Source organism: Mauremys mutica, chromosome 10, assembly GCF_020497125.1.
Source record: "Mauremys mutica isolate MM-2020 ecotype Southern chromosome 10, ASM2049712v1, whole genome shotgun sequence".
NCBI lineage: Eukaryota > Metazoa > Chordata > Testudines > Geoemydidae > Mauremys > Mauremys mutica.
In genome coordinates this window covers 41145103-41163133 of record NC_059081.1, presented here as the reverse complement: position 1 = coordinate 41163133, position 18031 = coordinate 41145103, and the positions used below count along the sequence as shown (strand labels likewise).

At 42.6% G+C, this 18031-nt stretch overlaps 1 protein-coding gene across 8 annotated transcripts in view; it reads left to right on the top strand.

Annotated features, from left to right (window-relative positions):
* The window catches only part of CHN1 (chimerin 1), a 169889-nt gene that overhangs the window by 14503 nt on the left and 137355 nt on the right, over positions 1 to 18031 (top strand). Inside the window, exons 1-3 of one of the 8 annotated variants that reach the window (XM_044978389.1) lie at positions 4242 to 4338; positions 4607 to 4714; positions 4842 to 4928. In XM_044978389.1, the coding sequence (XP_044834324.1) occupies positions 4696 to 4714; positions 4842 to 4928 (106 nt within the window). In that variant the 5' untranslated portion in view covers positions 4242 to 4338; positions 4607 to 4695. Of the gene's footprint in view, positions 1 to 4241; positions 4362 to 4389; positions 4715 to 4841; positions 4929 to 18031 lie in introns of those variants that run through there. The other 7 variants (XM_044978388.1, XM_044978394.1, XM_044978392.1 and 4 more) reach the window with 7 other exon arrangements.

The following is an 18031-nucleotide window of genomic DNA, read 5'->3' as shown; positions in this document are numbered from 1 at the left end:
GAAAAAAACCCATCTCTGATGTTGCAGTCCATATGCTTTATGGAAATATGCTTATGAATATGACTAACTGGAATATGCTTTACGCTAAATACCCCTTGTATAATGTCATTAGAAAGCTTGTAATCTACTAAGTGTGTTCATCATATTTGTTTGCATGTATTACTTCTATATCTGGAGTTAGGAGAATAAGATATAAACTTGTATCACTGATGTAAACATATGAAGTGGGGGCCATTAAGGGTGCTCCAGAAACAACCAGTTGTAAATGGCCTTATTTACTTTCCTGCATACGTGTGGGCCAGCCCATGGGGAATGGAGACTAGGGGTCTTACAGTGACATGTGACCATGTCACCTGGTGATGAAATCCATCTTAAATCTGGTACTTTTCCATTTAGAAGGAAGGGTGGGGACCCAGAGAGACAAAAGATTCCTGCCTTGTGCCAAAGCTATAAAAAGAGGATGGAGCAGGACAAAGGAGGATACCAGTAATAAGAAAACCCCTGCTTACCACCTGAGATGTCTGCTGGAACTAACAAGGACTGTACCGGGGAAAGGATTGGGCCCAGACTAGGAAGGAATCTAGTCTGTGAAAGAAGCTTATTGGAAAATCTCTGAGGGTGAGATATTACCTGTAATCGGCTTCTTAATGAATTAGACTTAGACTTGTGTGTTTTTGCTTTATTGTGCTTGGTGACTTACTTTGTTCTGTCTGTTATTACTTGAAACCACTTCAGTCCTACTTTTTATACTTAATAAAATCACTTCTGTTTATCAATAAATGCAAAGTAAGTGATTAATATCTGGGGGAGCAAACAGCTGTGTATATCTCTCTATCAGTGTTACAGAGGGTGGACAATTTGTGAATTTACCCTGTATAAGTTTAATACAGAGTAAAACGGATTTATTTGGGGTTCAGGCTCCCAGAAAGGCTAAACACTGGGCGCTGGGAAAGTACCTGTTAACTGAGAAGCCCCTGGGCTGAATGAATCTGTTTCAGTGAACTGCAGAAAGGCGTGACCCAACCTCTGGGTCTGTGCTGGAGCTGACTGGAGTGTCTAACTCAGCAAGACAGGAGTGGAGGGGTGCCTGTTCTGGCAGGAGGGTTGTTCTCAGTGGTATCCCAGCTCATCGAGTGACAGTATCGAGGGGAGTCTCTGTGAATGAACCCGTAACACCCTCACAATGCCTATACACCTTTTTTGAGCTTCACAACCCTTAAAGTGCAGTTCTAGGCTGAAAAATGGCATTGTGGGCCTCTATTTATAGTTTCAGTGATATCTGTATCAAATGTGCTCAATTCATAGGTAAAAGTGAAGGGTTTTTTTTTCTAACTGCCAGTCCTGGAAACTCTGAGAGTCGAGCTTGGGTTCTTTTCATCTTACATATTGTTACAAATAAAGGTCTTGCAGGCTACATTAGGTTCACAGTGACACCTGTGCAATTTCATTGTCTTCAGTGGTGCCTCTGCAGCCCCCATTGCCTTCAGTGCTTTTGCAAAGGTGTAACCTAGTATCATTATAAACAGTTGGGTTGAGATTCAGGATGCATTGGAATTCTCCGCTCATTCAATTTCAGCTGAATTAGCTCAGCAGGGCTAACAAAAATAAAAAGCAACAAAGTTATTTCTGTCACTAATAAGCAAATCGGTCTCAATGCGCAGGGTGGGGGGCAGATCTACTTAATAAGAAGTTGCCATTTTTATGTACCTGCTTTTCAGGGTAATAGTGCATTTCAAATTTTCTTGTTTCTATATGTAAGCAGAATATATTATACTTCTGAAATGTCAGCCATTCGGTGCCTTATATATAGCCTTGGTTTCACTTTTAAAAGGTGTGGCCCTGGAATGTCTAAACATGTGGCAGTAGGGCCATATATTTCTAACATTTCATATTTCTAAATTTTGATTAAAAATCCATTTTCCCTTCATTTTTCACCCAGCTATAAGGCTGGTTGAAATTTTAATGATAAATTTCAATTTTTAAGTAATTTTTCTTTTTATCTCATGTGTTCCCTGTTTCTTCTACCAGCTTTATGTGGCACTGTGAGGGTTGAACAACTATGTGCCAGTGAATTATGACTTTCAGTGAGATTTAGACTCATAAATACCTCACTGTTGAAAATGGGATTTAGGCTCCTAAATCATATAGATGCTTTAGAAAATTTTTCCCATAGTTCCTTACAGTCTCAGAACATTGTACCAGCATTAATTAACTAATCCTCATACAATATCACTGTGAGGCAAGGAAGGATTAACCCCATTTTACAGATGGAGACTGAGAAGTTACCCAAGGCATCCGAGCATGAATCTGTGATGTAAATGAAAATGTAACTATTTAAAGTAACTGTAAGGAGGATACGTGAAGTAGTAAATAACTACATTTCTTTGGGTATAAATGATTTGTTTTTTCCCTCAGAATTACTTCAGTGCAAAGCTGCTCTTTCAGGACATTAATGTATGTGTACAGTAATATGCTGTTGATATACTATTGTGACTATATTAAGAAAGAATAAATGAAATGTAAAAGTAAGAGGTAAAATTTAATTATAGGGTAAATGTGTTGCTGCAGTTCCTTTTACATGTTTCCTGTTCCCAGACTCCAGTTCTGTAAAATGTTATGCACAGGTGTATGATTCTGAAGTCTGTGTAACTCTTGCTGAAAGAAGTGAATGCTTCAGGTGTAACTCCCTGCAGGATCAGGTGTAACACTGGAATATCAGGGTTGGAAGGGACCTCAGGAGGTCATCTAGTCCAACCCCCTACTCAAAGCAGGACCAATCCCCAGACAGATTTTTACCCCAGTTCCCTAAATGGCCCTCTTAAGGATTGAGCTCATAACCTTAGGTTTAGTTGGCCAATGCTCAAACCACTGAGCTATCCCTCTGGATCAAACACTTCTGTAGTTCACAAGGACTCCCATACTTACGAGAACAGCAATCCAAAATGACCAGAGCAGCATGTTCTCTGCAAACTCCTATAATCTTACACCCTATATTCTCTTACCAGTCTCTCTAGCTGGACCTTAGGTCCAGGCGCACGCGGCTCTAGGCATTTTGCCGCCCCAAGCACAGCAGGCAGGCTGCCTTCGGCGGCTTGCCTGCGGAGGGTCCGCTGGTGCTGCGGCTTCGGTGGACCTCCCGCAGGCGCCTGCGCGAGGTCCGCCGAAGCCACGTGACCAGTGGACCCTCCACAGGCACGCCGCCGAAGGCAGCCTGCCTGCCGCCCTCGCAGCGCCGGCAGAGCGCCCCCCAGCGGCTTGCTGCCCCAAGCACATGCTTGGCATGCTGGGGCCTGGAGCCGCCCCTGCCTAGGTCACTTATTTACACTTGATGACTTTTGTGCCAATACTTTATGGGAGGCAAACTCACTGTCATTCCACATGCTGGTTTTTTCTCCTTATTTCTTAAAATAAAACCAAGTTAAAATGGAATATGGCTATGATCTAATCATTTTCCTTCCTTGCAGATTTTGTTGTGAAAATTTTGTGGCGCGAAAGGGGCTGAGGTAAATTGCATTATATCAGGGCTGCCCTTGAGAGCTAGGAATATCCCAGGTTTTGAGACCTGATCTAGTGTGCCTTTCAATGTTACCCAAACAGGTGTTTTCTCCCAGTGTTTCTAGAAACCTGCAGCCTCTGTCTGCTTGAGCCAGTAAAACTGAAACAGGCTGGCTGAGTATATATGCACCTTAAGAACCATTCTGAACCAGACCTGGGACTTGTTGCCACCCTGCCCTTCCCAGGCCCCTAGCCTGAGTCTTCCTCTTCACCCGCAGCTGCTCACACCCTGTGCACACTTGCCTACCACCGTAACCATCCTCTGCTGCTCCCTGCCCCTGCTGGTGCCTCAGTTGTCCCCTGTTTTCATACTGGCAGTTTGACACTGCAAAGTTGAGAGAGAAAAGGTGGGTGAGGTAACCCCTTTTATTGGCCCAAATTCCCTTGGTGAGAGAGACAAGCTTTGGAGCCCCAGGGAGCTGAGCGATGCCCAGCCGGGGGAGGCGAGAGATGTATTCCCTGCCTGCAGCTGCTGCATGCTTGGAGCCAAAGGGGGGCAGAGTTTGGGAGAGGGGAGATTTTCCAGGTTTGTTTCCTGCCCCCCAAATCAATCAGTGCCTGCCTGCCTCCCTCCCCAGCCAGAGCTGGGTGCTGTGCGCACCCCTCCCTGAGCTCAGGCTCGCAGGGCCTGCTTGGAGGCTGGGGATGGGATGGGGTGGCACATGAATTCCCTGTTGCTATGGGAACTCACGCAGTCATCCGCAGACTGGCCAGGGAGGCAGGAGAAGGAGAAGCCGGTCATGTGGTGAAGCAAGATGGCTCCCGGAGCCTGAAGGCTGCAGTGTGAGCGGGTGGGAGGGCGGAGAGTGAGTACGGGCTGGCACTGTCTATCACAGCCATGCTGCTGCAGTCATCACGGAGCCAACAGCTGCCGCTGCCCCGTTCTCTGCGCTGCGCTCCTGGCTTCCGAGCCAGGGAGAACTAGCTCCGCAGCCCCCCTTGGGTTGTAACCCCGCCGCCCCCCACCCCCCGCGGCTCCTGTGCGCATCGCAGCCGCAAGTGGCTTTCCCTGCTGGGCTTCTGACAACCCCGTGTCTAACTTCTATTGCAGGGTTTTCTGCGCCCAGCTGCTGGGCCAATGCCCATTCCGCGCTGTCTGACCAGCCTGGACGTGATCCCGCCACTTGCCGCACCTTTACAATGGCCCTAACCTTGTTTGGTAAGTAAAACCCGGCTTTACAGTAGGGTTCCGGCTGGCTCATCCTGCTCCCAGGAGAAAGCCTAGTGGGTGGGGGCATGTCTGTGGCTCTACAATAATTCTGGGCTGTCTGACGTTCCTTGTACAGGGATGATGGCTAGCAAGATAAGGCTGCTCTCTCCCATTGTTTCCCAAGGCAGAGCCTATGGGCGTGTGCTCCTTCTGTTAATTTCAGGTTTGTAAAGTAATAGCTCGCTACAGTTATTGGGCACTGCAGTATTAGGCTACAGATATTCTCAGGCGTGAGCCCTCTAGTTACACATCACCTGATTATTACTATAAAGTTGATGGTTTTGCAAAAGAAAAATACCCGCTCCCCCGTTAGTTCTTTATAGCCCAAAAGCTATTACTACTGTTGCTGTGCAGTGCACAAGACTAGCCTTTACTGAGATAGCTCAATGCCATGGACATTGCACTGCAAGTATATTTGAATGGTAATATAAATAAAAGTTATGCTGCTTTAAAAAGTGCTCTAATGGCAAGAGGAATTGTACAGCAAAATGATAAATTAGCTAATGAGACAACCCCTGTTCTTCTGGGAATATCTCTGTATAGTGCTTAATTGCCCATAACAATTAGATGTGTTTCTATAATTATATTTAATATTACAAATTCAAGAAAGAACACAGTATCTAAAGGTTATGAATGTTGGCATTGAGTCTTTTTGTAACATTAAACAATGTGTTGGAAAACAAAATGTAAAGACTACAATTTTAACTGTTGAACATGTGGTTTCTCTTAAGATTATTAAGCTTTATTGTGCATGTTACTTATTTTGCAATTAAAAAAGGTATTGGGCGGCAGACAGTCCATTTACCTAATTATGCTAAAGATAGCAATACAAAGGAAGCAAAAATTAAAATGATTAATATTAACATAATATTGATTGGAACCAATTTCATTGCTCTCATAAACAACTCATGGATGCCTCTTAATTCAGAAGTGCTTTCCAGTAAGTAATTTTACATAATTACCATTTATCTGAAGTGTGTTTCTAATGTTTTTTTACTTCTTGTGTAAATAATTTGTTTCGATTTATTTTATGACTCTGAAGTTAGTGCAAAGTCTTATAAGTATCAGACATGATTCTTCACTCTTTCTGATCATAATTGTTGTAGTATATTGTACCCCCTGAAGACCAAATGCAGCATGTGTACTGAACAGTTCTCTTCAGGTGAAGTCTAGCTGGTATTGTATTTAGCTACAGTGCTGTCATTTACATTTATATTTCCTGTTTCAGTCTTTTGGTTTACAATCTTGGGCATCCTAAAACAGTTGAAAATGGAACAAACAGTAGGCCCTGATCTTGCCGCTGAGGCCTTGTGGTGGACCCCTGTGCCTATGAAGAGTCCCACTGACTTCAGGGGACCTCAATGTGGGCGCAGGGGTCTTGGTGCCAATTGCATGTTTGGGGCTGAAGTCCACTCCTTTTGCCAATGCAGGATATAGAGACCAAATAGCAATTTGATGTTTATATGCTAATATTATTGTATATATTAAATATCAGTGTAATTTACCTAGTAGAGAAAGAGATGGCAGGTGTAGGAGGTTAACAGTACTAGACAAATGTCACAGTTATTCATAAACATTAATAAAATCAAACAATTTTTACACTGTGTAGAAAATAGAGCTACATTATGAACCTTTTACTTACATTGGTGAGAAGTTACATAGGTAGTTCCATCATAGACATAATCTGACTGTATAATTAATTACAAATAACCAAAACAAACACTGAAGTTAACAATAACAAAAAAGCACTTCTTAGTCATCTACAAGTTGATTTTTTCCTTCTCTTCTTGTTTTATTTCATATATGTATTTTATGTACCAGATGTGATGCTGCTGTTCTTTTTTTAAAAATAACAATGTAAATTACAAAATAAATAGACATCATGAGTTTTTTGGATGGACCAGTGCCATTTAGACTAACGAGTGAAGAAATGTAACGTGAGGACTTCTACTCTGTCCTCAGTTCACTCTGTTGTGTCTAGTTTTTAATAATATCTTGCACCTGTTGAAGACTCCTGCAGATCCTTAGCTGGTGTATCTTGTCATATCTCCATTGACTTCACCCCTTTAAAAAGCACAAAATGGGGAATAAAAAAATCACAATAAACTTACGAATCAGCCCAATAGATGATGATAAATACAAATTATTCCTTTGAGAAATGGAAAACAAGTAAAGTTCTTCATTGCTGGCAATTGTTAATGCCATGATGTGAGTGAAAATGTAGATAAATACACAAAATATGTGCAGTGTGGCTGCAATATAGTTGTGAGACACAGAACTTTGAATTTGTTCATGTAAATGTCAAACATAACTTTTATTTCTAAAAATTAATACTTGCCATGCCAGGCTTGTATTAAATTCCCAAGGTTACAGCTTTTCTCTGACCTTGGATTGGTAGATGCTGCCACCACCCAAGCGCAGAACCCCTTTGAGAGCCCAGGAAGATGCATTTGGGAATTCCTTCCTGGGGGGTACCCTCAAGTCTTATCACCCCCCCCTCCAAGGAAGAGCTGAGAAAGTGGTGGGGGGGGAGGAATCAGCTGTTGCTACCAGCTAATTATACAACTGTGCACAAACCTCTGAAGACACAAAAATCCAATTCTGTTCTTTAAAAAGGTAAATTTTATTAATAAGAAAAGAGAAAAAATACATCTGAGAACTCAGGCTATTGCTAGATTTTAAAAGAGGAACTACAAGGATTAAGCACCCAGGATACCTTTCTTGAGGTCAAGCTTAAAGGTTACAAGCAAAACAAAAGCACCTGGGGTTAGCACAGAGGGGTTAGCCATAAAGAAATAAAAGGGATAAACCTAATTGCATCTTCCTAGACATTTCCTGATCTTCTTACATATCTGAGGTTTTACACGAGTAGTTTCTAGGTATGATACTGATGATTTTTTCATACCTGGCCCATCTTCTTACAGCATAGCTCTGCCCTGTCCACCTCTCCCCGGGAGAACAACAACAGACAGACAAAAGGGGAGTTGTTTTTCAATTTTAAAAAGTTCTAGCCTTTCCACTGGCTCTTTTTTCCCAGGTGCCCACTCACTTCCTTTTATCTATTCAGTGAGACTTTTTAACCCTTTACAAGTAGAGCAATTAGAGAACAGCTACTAAGAGGGATTTTATAGTTACTGGCTGGCTGGGCTTCCATAAAAGGGAACTACCCTCCCCCCTTCATTTATCTCATGTGTGTTGAAGGTTAAGAAAGATATGTAGCTTCTAGGGGTAGGGGTAGATAGGAGTAGTGACCAAGCTTTGTCCCCATTCTCACTTGCCAAGTGAGGTGGTGCCCTGACATGTACCTTCCTCCCTCCGTGCCTTTGTCACCACATTGTAATGTAATATAATTACTATAATGTGCTTGATGGGAGCTGAACCTGAACCACTTGGAAAGCTCAGCTGGAGCAGAACATGGCTGCCTGCGTGTTAAGCGGTGTTAACCCTCTGCTCCATGATCTGCTTGGCTTCCTCTTTGTTTCCCATTACAGTTTATTGTGTTGCTTTTGGCCTTTAAAACCTTAATTATTTGGATGCTGGTTACCCTCTCTCCTTATGCCCATACAATGGCAGTTATGATCATCTGAGGTGCTCAAGTCACAGTTGCCTAGTTTGAATGCTGCAAGGGCCTGTCCATTTCCCCAGGCCTTCCTGGGGAAGGTGGGAGATTTGATAAACTATGGAGTGTTTTAAGTGGAAGGGATACAGGATGGCTTTTCCAGATGGGGAAGGGCTGCCAGCAGAGAGGTCAAAGAGAACATATAGGTTGTTGACTACTGGAAGAGAGCAGTTACTATGCTATGGCCACAGCGAAAGAGATCTGCCTGAATTATTTGTTGAAAATAATAGATCTGATTAATTCATTACTTTTATGTGTTAATTAGCTCCCAACAGTTGGTGAGTTTTAGGAATTTGTTAGCTGTTTGCGCTGTTTGTTGAACAGTAGAACAAACTTTCATGAACTGATTAGTATACGTATTTGCTATTCATGATCTGCTGTTTACTGCATGTGACTAGTCACCCAGTGCCCATGGTATGGTTTCAGTTCTCTGATTGGATGACATAAGCTTCATTTAAAGGAAGCAATGATTGTACTTTGAAAATAATATGCTTTTATATTCTGTCTATTTCAGTGATTGCAAATTTCCCTTGATTCTTTTATGAATTTGTTTACTTTTCATAATGGCTCATCAGCTCTCTTGTGCGAATAAAAGAAAATGATTCTAATTGGCCATGAGAGCTCTTCTAGCATGAAGATATTTGCAAATATGATTCATACTTGTACTCGTGTTCTTACTGTTTGTGACTGGATCTGCTTACCGCGCACTAGCCCAAACAGGGTTAAGCCCATATTATTGACAGCAGAAGTCCCACCTCCCCGGCAGGACTGGGCATGCTCCAGATGCTCTAGCAGTATAAAGGGAGGAAGCACAGCTCATTCTGGGCTGGAGGCCTCAGGGAAGGACCTGTCTGGGAAGCTCTGCGCAGGGCCAGCCACAGCCTCTGATGGCACCAGGAATCAGAGCTTCCCTGCGCCCACATGAACTCCGGTGACTGGAGGAGCCATAGGAGACAACCGGCCCAGATGACCACAGAGAATCCGAAGTCCAATGGGAGACTCCAATGCAGACTATGGTAGGAAGTGACCCAGGGAGGGTGACGGAGTGGTACCTCCCACCTGGGAAACCTCAGCATGTTTCGGTAGGACCCTCCTGCTGAGTCAGTGGTAAGTTGCTATGCCACTGTTAGGGCCCTGGGTCAGGGCCCGATGGAGCAGGGAGGGCCCAGCCCCCCCTCCCCCCGGGCCACCACACCCCTATAGACTCTGGCTGTTAGGCCATGCTGTCCTGCATCTAAGGGCGATGCTATAGACTCTGGCCACTAGGCCATGCTACCTTGCACCTAATGGTAATGCTATAGATTCTGGCCGCTAGGTCATGCTACCCTGCACCCAAGGGTGACGCTATAGACTCTGGCTGCTAGGCAACGCTGCCCTACACCTCAGGGCTGCTCCATAGACGCTGGCTGCTAGGTCACGCTGGCCTACACCTAAGGGTGGCTCTATAGACTCTGGCCGCTAGGCCACGCTGCCCTGACCCTAGGGCCATAAACCATCACACTAGTCATGAACAATGTGGTGGATAAAATCTCTTGAGTAATTAAGAAATAAAAGGGATCAAGTGATGCACCTTTTATCTTGTGAAATGCTCACATTCTATGGTCATGAGCATCACAAGCGTGCCTACCGATAAATGACGTGAGAGATCGAGCCGTGGTTAAAGTGCCCAGAAGGGTTATTTAAAATGAGGCTGAACAAGGACAGATTATAGAGAATTGGGAAAGATATCAGATGAAATGGAATTAACAATGATGCCAGTATAAGGAGAAAGAGTGGGGGGAAACAAAATCAAAATCAAAATATTTGTCCTTTGACTAGGGTGTCCAAAGACCATTGAAATCTAAATATTATACTACTTGCCAGCTCTGGCCCCATAGACTGAATTTTACAGCTGTGCCGTTAAAAGTTGTGTAGTATAGCCGCTGTTTGTTGGCTCTCCTGCTGACAAAAAACTTCTACCCCCAGCGAGCAGTGCTGTTCACACTGGCACGTGTTGTGGCAAAACTTTTGTCTTTCGAGGGTGGGGGTTTAACACCTCTGAAAGACAAAAGTTTTGTCGTTCAATTGCCAATGTAGATATAGTCTAAATAGTATGTCTTCCCAATGAAAGATCACTGGAAGAAAGATGAAGAAGGGCTTCATGCAGGGGTGCATGAAGGAGGAAAACCGAGTATGTTGCAATTCAAAATTGGTCTCTTTTGTAATAATACTTGTCCAAGAATCTCAAAGCACTTTGCAAAGGTGGGTAAATACCATTATCCTCATTGCACTAAGGCCTTGTCTATACTAGAAGTGTTGCACCAGTGTAGATAGATTTTAAAGCCATCTAATTAAACTGGCACAAATCTATAAGGTAGATGCACTTAAACCTATTTAACCCTTGCTTAAAATAGCTTAGGTTTCTGACACAGGCTAAACTGATTTAACCAATGTTTGAATGGTTAAAGGCCATCTGCATGACTGTTTTCACTGGTTTAACTAAATTGATTTATAACCTATTGAGTTACATCAGGGCAATGTTTCTAGGATAGACAAGGCCGATATTTAATTTTTTTTAAAAGCTAATAATGAAAATGCTTCCTAAAACACCAATAAAGAGTGTTATGAGAGGAAAACTTGGGAGTATTCTTCTCTACAGCCTCAGTAGCTGGGGCTTGGGATGGAAAATGAGTCCCAATACTGAGAATCAGAAGGTTCTTTTCTCTCAGATGCTGTGCTACCCTTCTCTAATTTATAGAATCTAATGAAGCAAATAAGGACAGTAACCTTGAAGGGGTTTTGCTGCCTGTGCAATCTCTGAAAAAAATCAAAAGGGAAACACCTGCTTAGGAACTTGGAAAATAAAACTGATCTCTTAACTGATACAGCGGTATCAATTGATCATAAATTTGGAGCACTGAACACTTTTTATAAATGAAGGTTTAAAAATATTCGGTCATAGCTTCTCAATTTAGCATTCTTAAAATTTTGGTTTAATACAGTGGCTAAAGATAACTCAGACTTCACTTTAAATATTGGAGAAGAATCTTTAAAGTGGTAGTCGGAGTTCAGGATTACCTGATGAAGATTGATGAGATTGGGTCAATAATGTGTACAGGTAGCTAATAAAAAGAGGTTTTAGAATTGAATTCAGTGATGGAGGTCACTGTAGAGAGACTTAGTAACATTATTTGTTGAGTCTAGTTTGTGCGTGGTCAGTGCTGCGGGGACCATTGTTAGTCCTACCAGGTAGCAAGTGAAATGCCTGAAGATGTACCAGAGGGTGGAGCAAGAAGTGATGAATCCAAATCCAGTAATCACCTTCCCCTTCCATTACTGTTACTACAGTCAGTTTTTCCCCAGCTGTCTGGCTTGTGGTTCTTGCCGACACACTCAGGGCCCAACTGATTGCCATATTCAGTGTTAGGAATAAATTTTCCCCTGGTCAGATTGGCTGAGACCGTGGGGAATTTTAGCCTTCTTCTGCAGCATAGGGCATATGTCATTTGCTGATTTAAACTAGAGTGGATTGAAGTCGTTAATCATGATATGAGGACTTTAGTAACTAAACCAAAAGTTATGGGTCTATTACAGGAGTGGGTGGGTTTAGTTTCTATGGTCTACAATGTGCAGGAGGTCAGACTAGATGATCGTGATGGTCCCTTCTGGCCTGGAAGCAGGCTGTGCTGCACATGCATGTATGGCTAACTTAGCTGCATGGGGTGGAATTTTCAAAAACACTCAAGAACTAGTCTACACTGGCAACACTAAAGCGCTGCCGTGGCAGTGCTTTAACATGGCTTGTGTAGTCGCAGAAGAGCACTGGGAGAAAGCTCTCCCAGCGCTCTAAAAGAACCACCTCCACGAGGGGCATGGCTCCCAGCTCTGGGGCACTGTTTACACTGGCACTTTACAGTGCTCAAACGTGCTGTTCTCAGGGGGGTATTTTTTTCACACCCCCGAGCAAGAACGTTGCACGCTGTAAATTGCCAGTGTAGACAAGCCCTCAGTGCTGGCCTAACTGCTCTGCCCCTGAAATCAATAACAAAGCTCCCATTGAGTTCAGTGAGAGCAGAGTTAAGCCAATGCTGAATGCTTCTGAAAATCCCACCCACAGTGAACATGTATATCTTGTCAGGTGCACACTGAATGAAGTCGGGTTCCACAGGACCAGAGCAAAGCAAAGCAAAATGAGCAAAGGGAGCTTGACCAGCACCATTCACTCCTCTTATTCAATAATCTAGCGACTCAGTTGTATAATTTATTTTAAATTTAAAAAAAAACCTCTTACATGAAATAAAAATATATATAAAATAGAAACCTGAGAAATTCCATTTAACCTACAAAACCAAAACATTTAAAAGCAAGAAAATGTCTTGTTACGCACCTAAAAGTTTCCACTGCCTGTATGATGATATGCAGATATACATTCTAATCAAGCACAAAGAATACTTCTTTCATCACAACACCAATGGCTTTAACTCTGACTTAAAATAAATACTGTCTTCAGTAATAAGCTCAAATATAAACCCAGCACAACCCTTTTTGACATATACAAGCATAATTTATGACACTCATTAGCCCCAAAACAAGTCCATAGACACAATTTTTTCCAAAAAGGTCTTGTTACAGTTTTCCTTGCTCTTGGTGTCAGGTTAGTCTTAGCTGCTCCGCCTTGTGGCCATAGACCATATTGACTGCTCTGCAGACTGGCTGAGTTAGCTGCCGCAAGCCAACTGCTAGCCAGGAATGCAGTTGTGCAGCTACTGGAAGAGCAGAAGGAATTCCCACATGTAGTGAGAAACTGGTCTGGTGTCTATTCAAAAATCAAGGGATCCACAGCTGTGGATTTCAAAGGTTTTAAGAGCTAGTTGCAGGAAGGGCTGTGTACGTACCTTGTGATTTTTAGAGAAAACGACTAACAAAGTTTAATCCTCTTGAGAGTTGTCTTTGCAAGGAAGAGAGCTGTAAACTCACTGAAAAAAATAAACTAAAGATGAGGTTAGCTTTGGTGTGTTAAAACATTCAAAATTAAAAACCTCTGGGGGCTTGTGGTTGTAGCTCCTCCGGGCCTCACCCACCCTGGCAGTTACAAGATGACTGATGAAAAGAGAGTGATATGGCAGCTTGTATTTTATGTTCAGCCAAGTTAACAGTAATTCATCTCAGTGTCATCCCCAAGAGCTCAGTTGCTATATATGGCAGTATAGTGGGGCAGCGTTGCAGATTCCAGTCCTGGGTGGGGGTTGTCCGCATCAGAGTGGAAAGTACAGTAGAGAGTCAGTCAGGGAGGTCTGGATAGTGTCTGAGAGCTCTGGAGCTGTGGTGACAGCTTGGTCTGGTCAGAACCCTTAGTTAGGATTTTATTTCACTACAAGCAAACACTGATATGACATGAGATGACATGGTCTGATCTTTCATGTAAGCAAATCCACATTCTGGGGACTAGGGGGCAAGGAATTAGAACACTGCACCCTCTGGCCTCAGCCCATAGCAAGCTCTGTGTCCCTGTAGCAGATTGCCCTAGTAGCAGCAGGCTCAGCCTTGATCCCACAAGCAGTTCTGGGCACCAGCATGACGCCTATCACCAACAATGAGGTTCTGTAAAGATTCATGGCTCTGGTTGTGTAGAGCACTTTGTGGGATCAGCACCTTCGTTTGGTGATTAACACAAATGATGAAAATGCCTCAGTGCCCGGCAGCAGTGAATGTCACCGTGCAGGATGCCTTTTCACCTCTGCCCCAAATTAGCTCAAGCTGGGGGACATTGTGCAGGGAACCAATAAAATGTAAGATGATGTATAAATTAAATCACTGACGCTAAAGGGGTAGCAGCTGTGTCATTTTTCTTTCAATCTTTTGTTTGCTTTTGTCCTTTCCCTTTATTTTCCTGTCCATTTTCTTCTCTTCCCTTTATCAATTCTCTTTTATTGCCTTGCAAGCCAAAGAAGCCCATGGCTTCCTTCTTACTGACAGTCTTTTCCTTACCTTGCTCCCTCTCTCCTTCGTGCTTCCTTCCTTGTCAGAGTGACTGTGCTAGGTGACCTTCCCCAGCAAAAAGTTTTAAAAAACAGGGGGCCTTTTATCAGGAAGTGGCTGCCCCAGGGTAACTTATTAATGGGAATTTCCAACTTCAAAAGTGAAGGCAATTAACTTCTGCTAAATACCTTGATTGCCGGTATTGGATTCCCACTTCTTACTATTGGTACATCAGGCAGCGGGGGTCATTTAAACATACATGGCCCATTCAGCATTTGGACACAGGAGTACCCCATCACCCAAGTGGCTCACTAGTTTGAAAATATAGCAAAAGACGCCCAGTGCTGGAGCAATGTCAGACTATTATCTGATGAGAGTGCAGTCAAGAGTCTTTGTAAAAAGTCAACAGACATTATTTGCTAGGCCCAAATTTGATCTTCCAGATTTTTCTTCAATGTTTTATAGAATCCATATAACTAACTCACTATTTAATGGTTTAGTGCAAAGATCAATCTTTCTTCCTGAGAGGAAAAAAATTTAAGTTTGCAGCTCATAAGCAACTCTACAGTAATGAACCAGAATGTCCATGCAATGGAGGAAGTATAACCTGAGCAAGGAATCTCATTTAACTGATTTCATTTTCAGGTTACCAGGGAATAGTTGCATCTTTTTAAGATTATGACAATAACCCTTTGAGTGTCCTTTTTAATAGCAGCAGTCATCTATCTTGAAGTAAAATTGTGCATTTTTTTCCTAGTTAGAAGCAACATTTATATTTTGGAAGAATCCGATTTTAGGGGGACTAAAATGTTGCAATGAGTGTTGTTTAAATAAATAAATAAAAATACAGAGGAAAAATACAGTTCAATTTCAGCCCAAATGATATGCAAAGGAATTATGTTAGTTGTTTACTTAATGAAGAAGACTCTTGCTGGTGCGACAACTATTAGAGAGAGGTAACTGTCCAAATGAAAATTACTACTGGAAAAAAATAAGGAAATGAAAAATACTAATGAACTATCAGTTTCTAATATGGGGAGTCAGAGATACTTTGAGATTGCTTTAGTAGATTTCATATTGGAACCCTTAAAAGTACTACCAGGAGTCCTTAACAGCACTGAGGGGGGAAAAGGCTTTATTTTAAACGCTGGTATTTTTGTTGGCAACAGGTAAAATAAACCTTCCTGTCTGTTAGCTTTTATAGGCACAGAATTCCAAAGGCTACTCTGAGGGTCTATACTTCTCTTTCTGGTAACCCCAGCATATGAATTTAATTGTAACATTGCTTTAATATGACTGCCAGTGGGATGCTGAAAGCATTTCAGTCTGTACACTTATATCCTAATAAGAAAGTTGCCAACACAGTGGTGCAGTCCTAACCAATCTGTAAAGCAGAATTGTTAAGGGTTATGAGTCTCCAGTGAGGCCGTGGCAAGCTAACCAATGGTGCATCAGAGCACCTCTGTTTGTAATATTTACTAATACACAGGTTATAAAAAGCCCCCAAATAAAATTTGGAAACTACATTAAACAGAAAAAGTCAGAGACTAACTTACCACTATTTTCCCATATATTGCACTTTTATATAAAGTAGGGTGAAAACACTGGAGAAAACCCTTTGCAGAACCTTCTATTCTGCACTCAGGTATTTAAAAAAGCTGACCATAATAACAGCTAGCTCATAACGCTTTTCATCACAGATCTCATTATACCCATTTTACAGATGGGGAAGCTGGGTCACAGAGAGGAAAAATGACTTGCTTAACATTGCCCAGCAGGCCGGGGCAGAGCTGGGAATAGAATCCAGGTCTCCTGAGTCCCACTCCAGTGCCCTAGGCACTGGTCTGTCTCTCTCTCTATCAGAACTATAGGGTTCCATAGAGAAGCCTAAAGAACATTTTTCTAAGGGTTTGTTGACCCTTTTGGTGTCAGACTTGGTCTGTTGATATTTTAATTGTTGGATGTAAAGTACACTATGCTTCTATTGTCTTGTTCCTCCCTTCCCCCATGAGTGTGCAGCAGCAACTGCAGAGGGGGCTGACAGGAGATAATACTGTTTGGAGCTGTATTAACTTTGGACCCTGTTTCTGCATAGCAATCTGGTGGCTCTGCAGGGGACACTGATGCAAAGCATGGCTACTTCTCTTCCATGACCTGTGTTCATGTCATTGTTGCAGGAATATTTTGTATGTGTTTCTGAAGCGCAGCCCATGCTGCTGACTGCAGTTGTGAAGGAGCTATTTATAAGGATCAAAGACGGAATTTTAAAATGCAGAATGATTTTTTTTGTATGGAGAGGTGGTATTTCTAATGAATTATTAGACTGACTAGGACTGGGAGTCAGGAGAACTGCCCTAGCCTGCTGAGTGACCTTTGCCAAGTCATTTCCCCTCTCTGTATTTCAGTTTCCTGTAAAACGAAGCTAATGAGTCTGACCTCCTTTTAAAGTGCTTTGAGATCTATTGATGAAAAGTGCTGTGTCGGAGCTGGGGTGTTCATCTTTTCTCTTTAGATTGTAAGCTTTTCAGGACAAGGACTGCGTCTCACCATGGGTTTGTACAGTGCCTAGCACAGTGGGTCCCAGCCTCATGTAGTGTGTGCAGGTGCTACTGGAATGTAATAATGATCATACAAAATTTTCTGTTCAAAACTCTACCACGATTCTAGTGCCATGCTTCCTTATTTTAAAAAAGGAAATAAATCTAAGTTCTCATTACTCAGACCAGTCTGTCTTTCTACTGACAATAGAAGGAGAAATTACTTGAAAATGGGGAGGAAAAGAAACAAGGTGATTTCAACTTTTTTTTTTTTTTTTTGAAAAAGTGGAAGTTACTTAGGAGGGACACTTGCAGGTTGTATTCAAGTGTCAATCGTGCTGAGTCTTTCCCCTGGGTCTGCCTTTTCCTCTGTGCAGGGACAGACCTTTGTGTCCCACTTTTTCTCCTAAGTGCTGTTCCTAGTGTTCCCCAGTCAGAGCGCTCTTCTTGTTCACAAATGTACAGAAAGAACCACAGACAGATGGAGAGACTGAGAAACCCTCACTCTCCAAAGCTCTTCAGAGCTGGTACACTGGCTTCCAGACAATCATTTGTCTATTGCATTAGTCTGACTACAAGCTTCTGTGATGCGAGAGGCCCCAGAGCACGGGTTTTTACACTAACCAGAGTGCCTCTGACAGCTCCTTTCTCTGTGTGTGTAGTTTTTGCAAGTAGAACAGCTCTTTGCTAGTGCAACAGAGAAACTAGCTGTGGGGAAAGAGGTTTAGAAAATTGTGAACCTGGAGTAGCCATTGTTACGGTGACCTGTAAAACACCATCTCATTCAAATCCATCATCGCTCAGGGCTTGTCTACACTGGCAATTTACAGTGCTGCAACTTTCTCACTCAGGGATGTGAAAAAACACCGCCTGAGCTCAGCAAGTTTCAGCGCTGTAAAGCACCAATGTAGACAGTGCACCTGAGTGTGATGGATTTGAATGAGATGGTGTTTGAATGAGAGAGCTACCAGCGCTGGCAGCTACGCCCTCATGGAGGTGTAGACTAGCCCTCAGTCTGGTGAAAGGAATTAATATATTGCTTCCCCTTTTATTTAGTTAGTAGAACCGGAATTGCCACAAGGTGCATTTGTACTAGGAGGCAGAAATCAGATATGCTCTTAATAATCTCCCGGCAATTTAGGCTAATAAAGT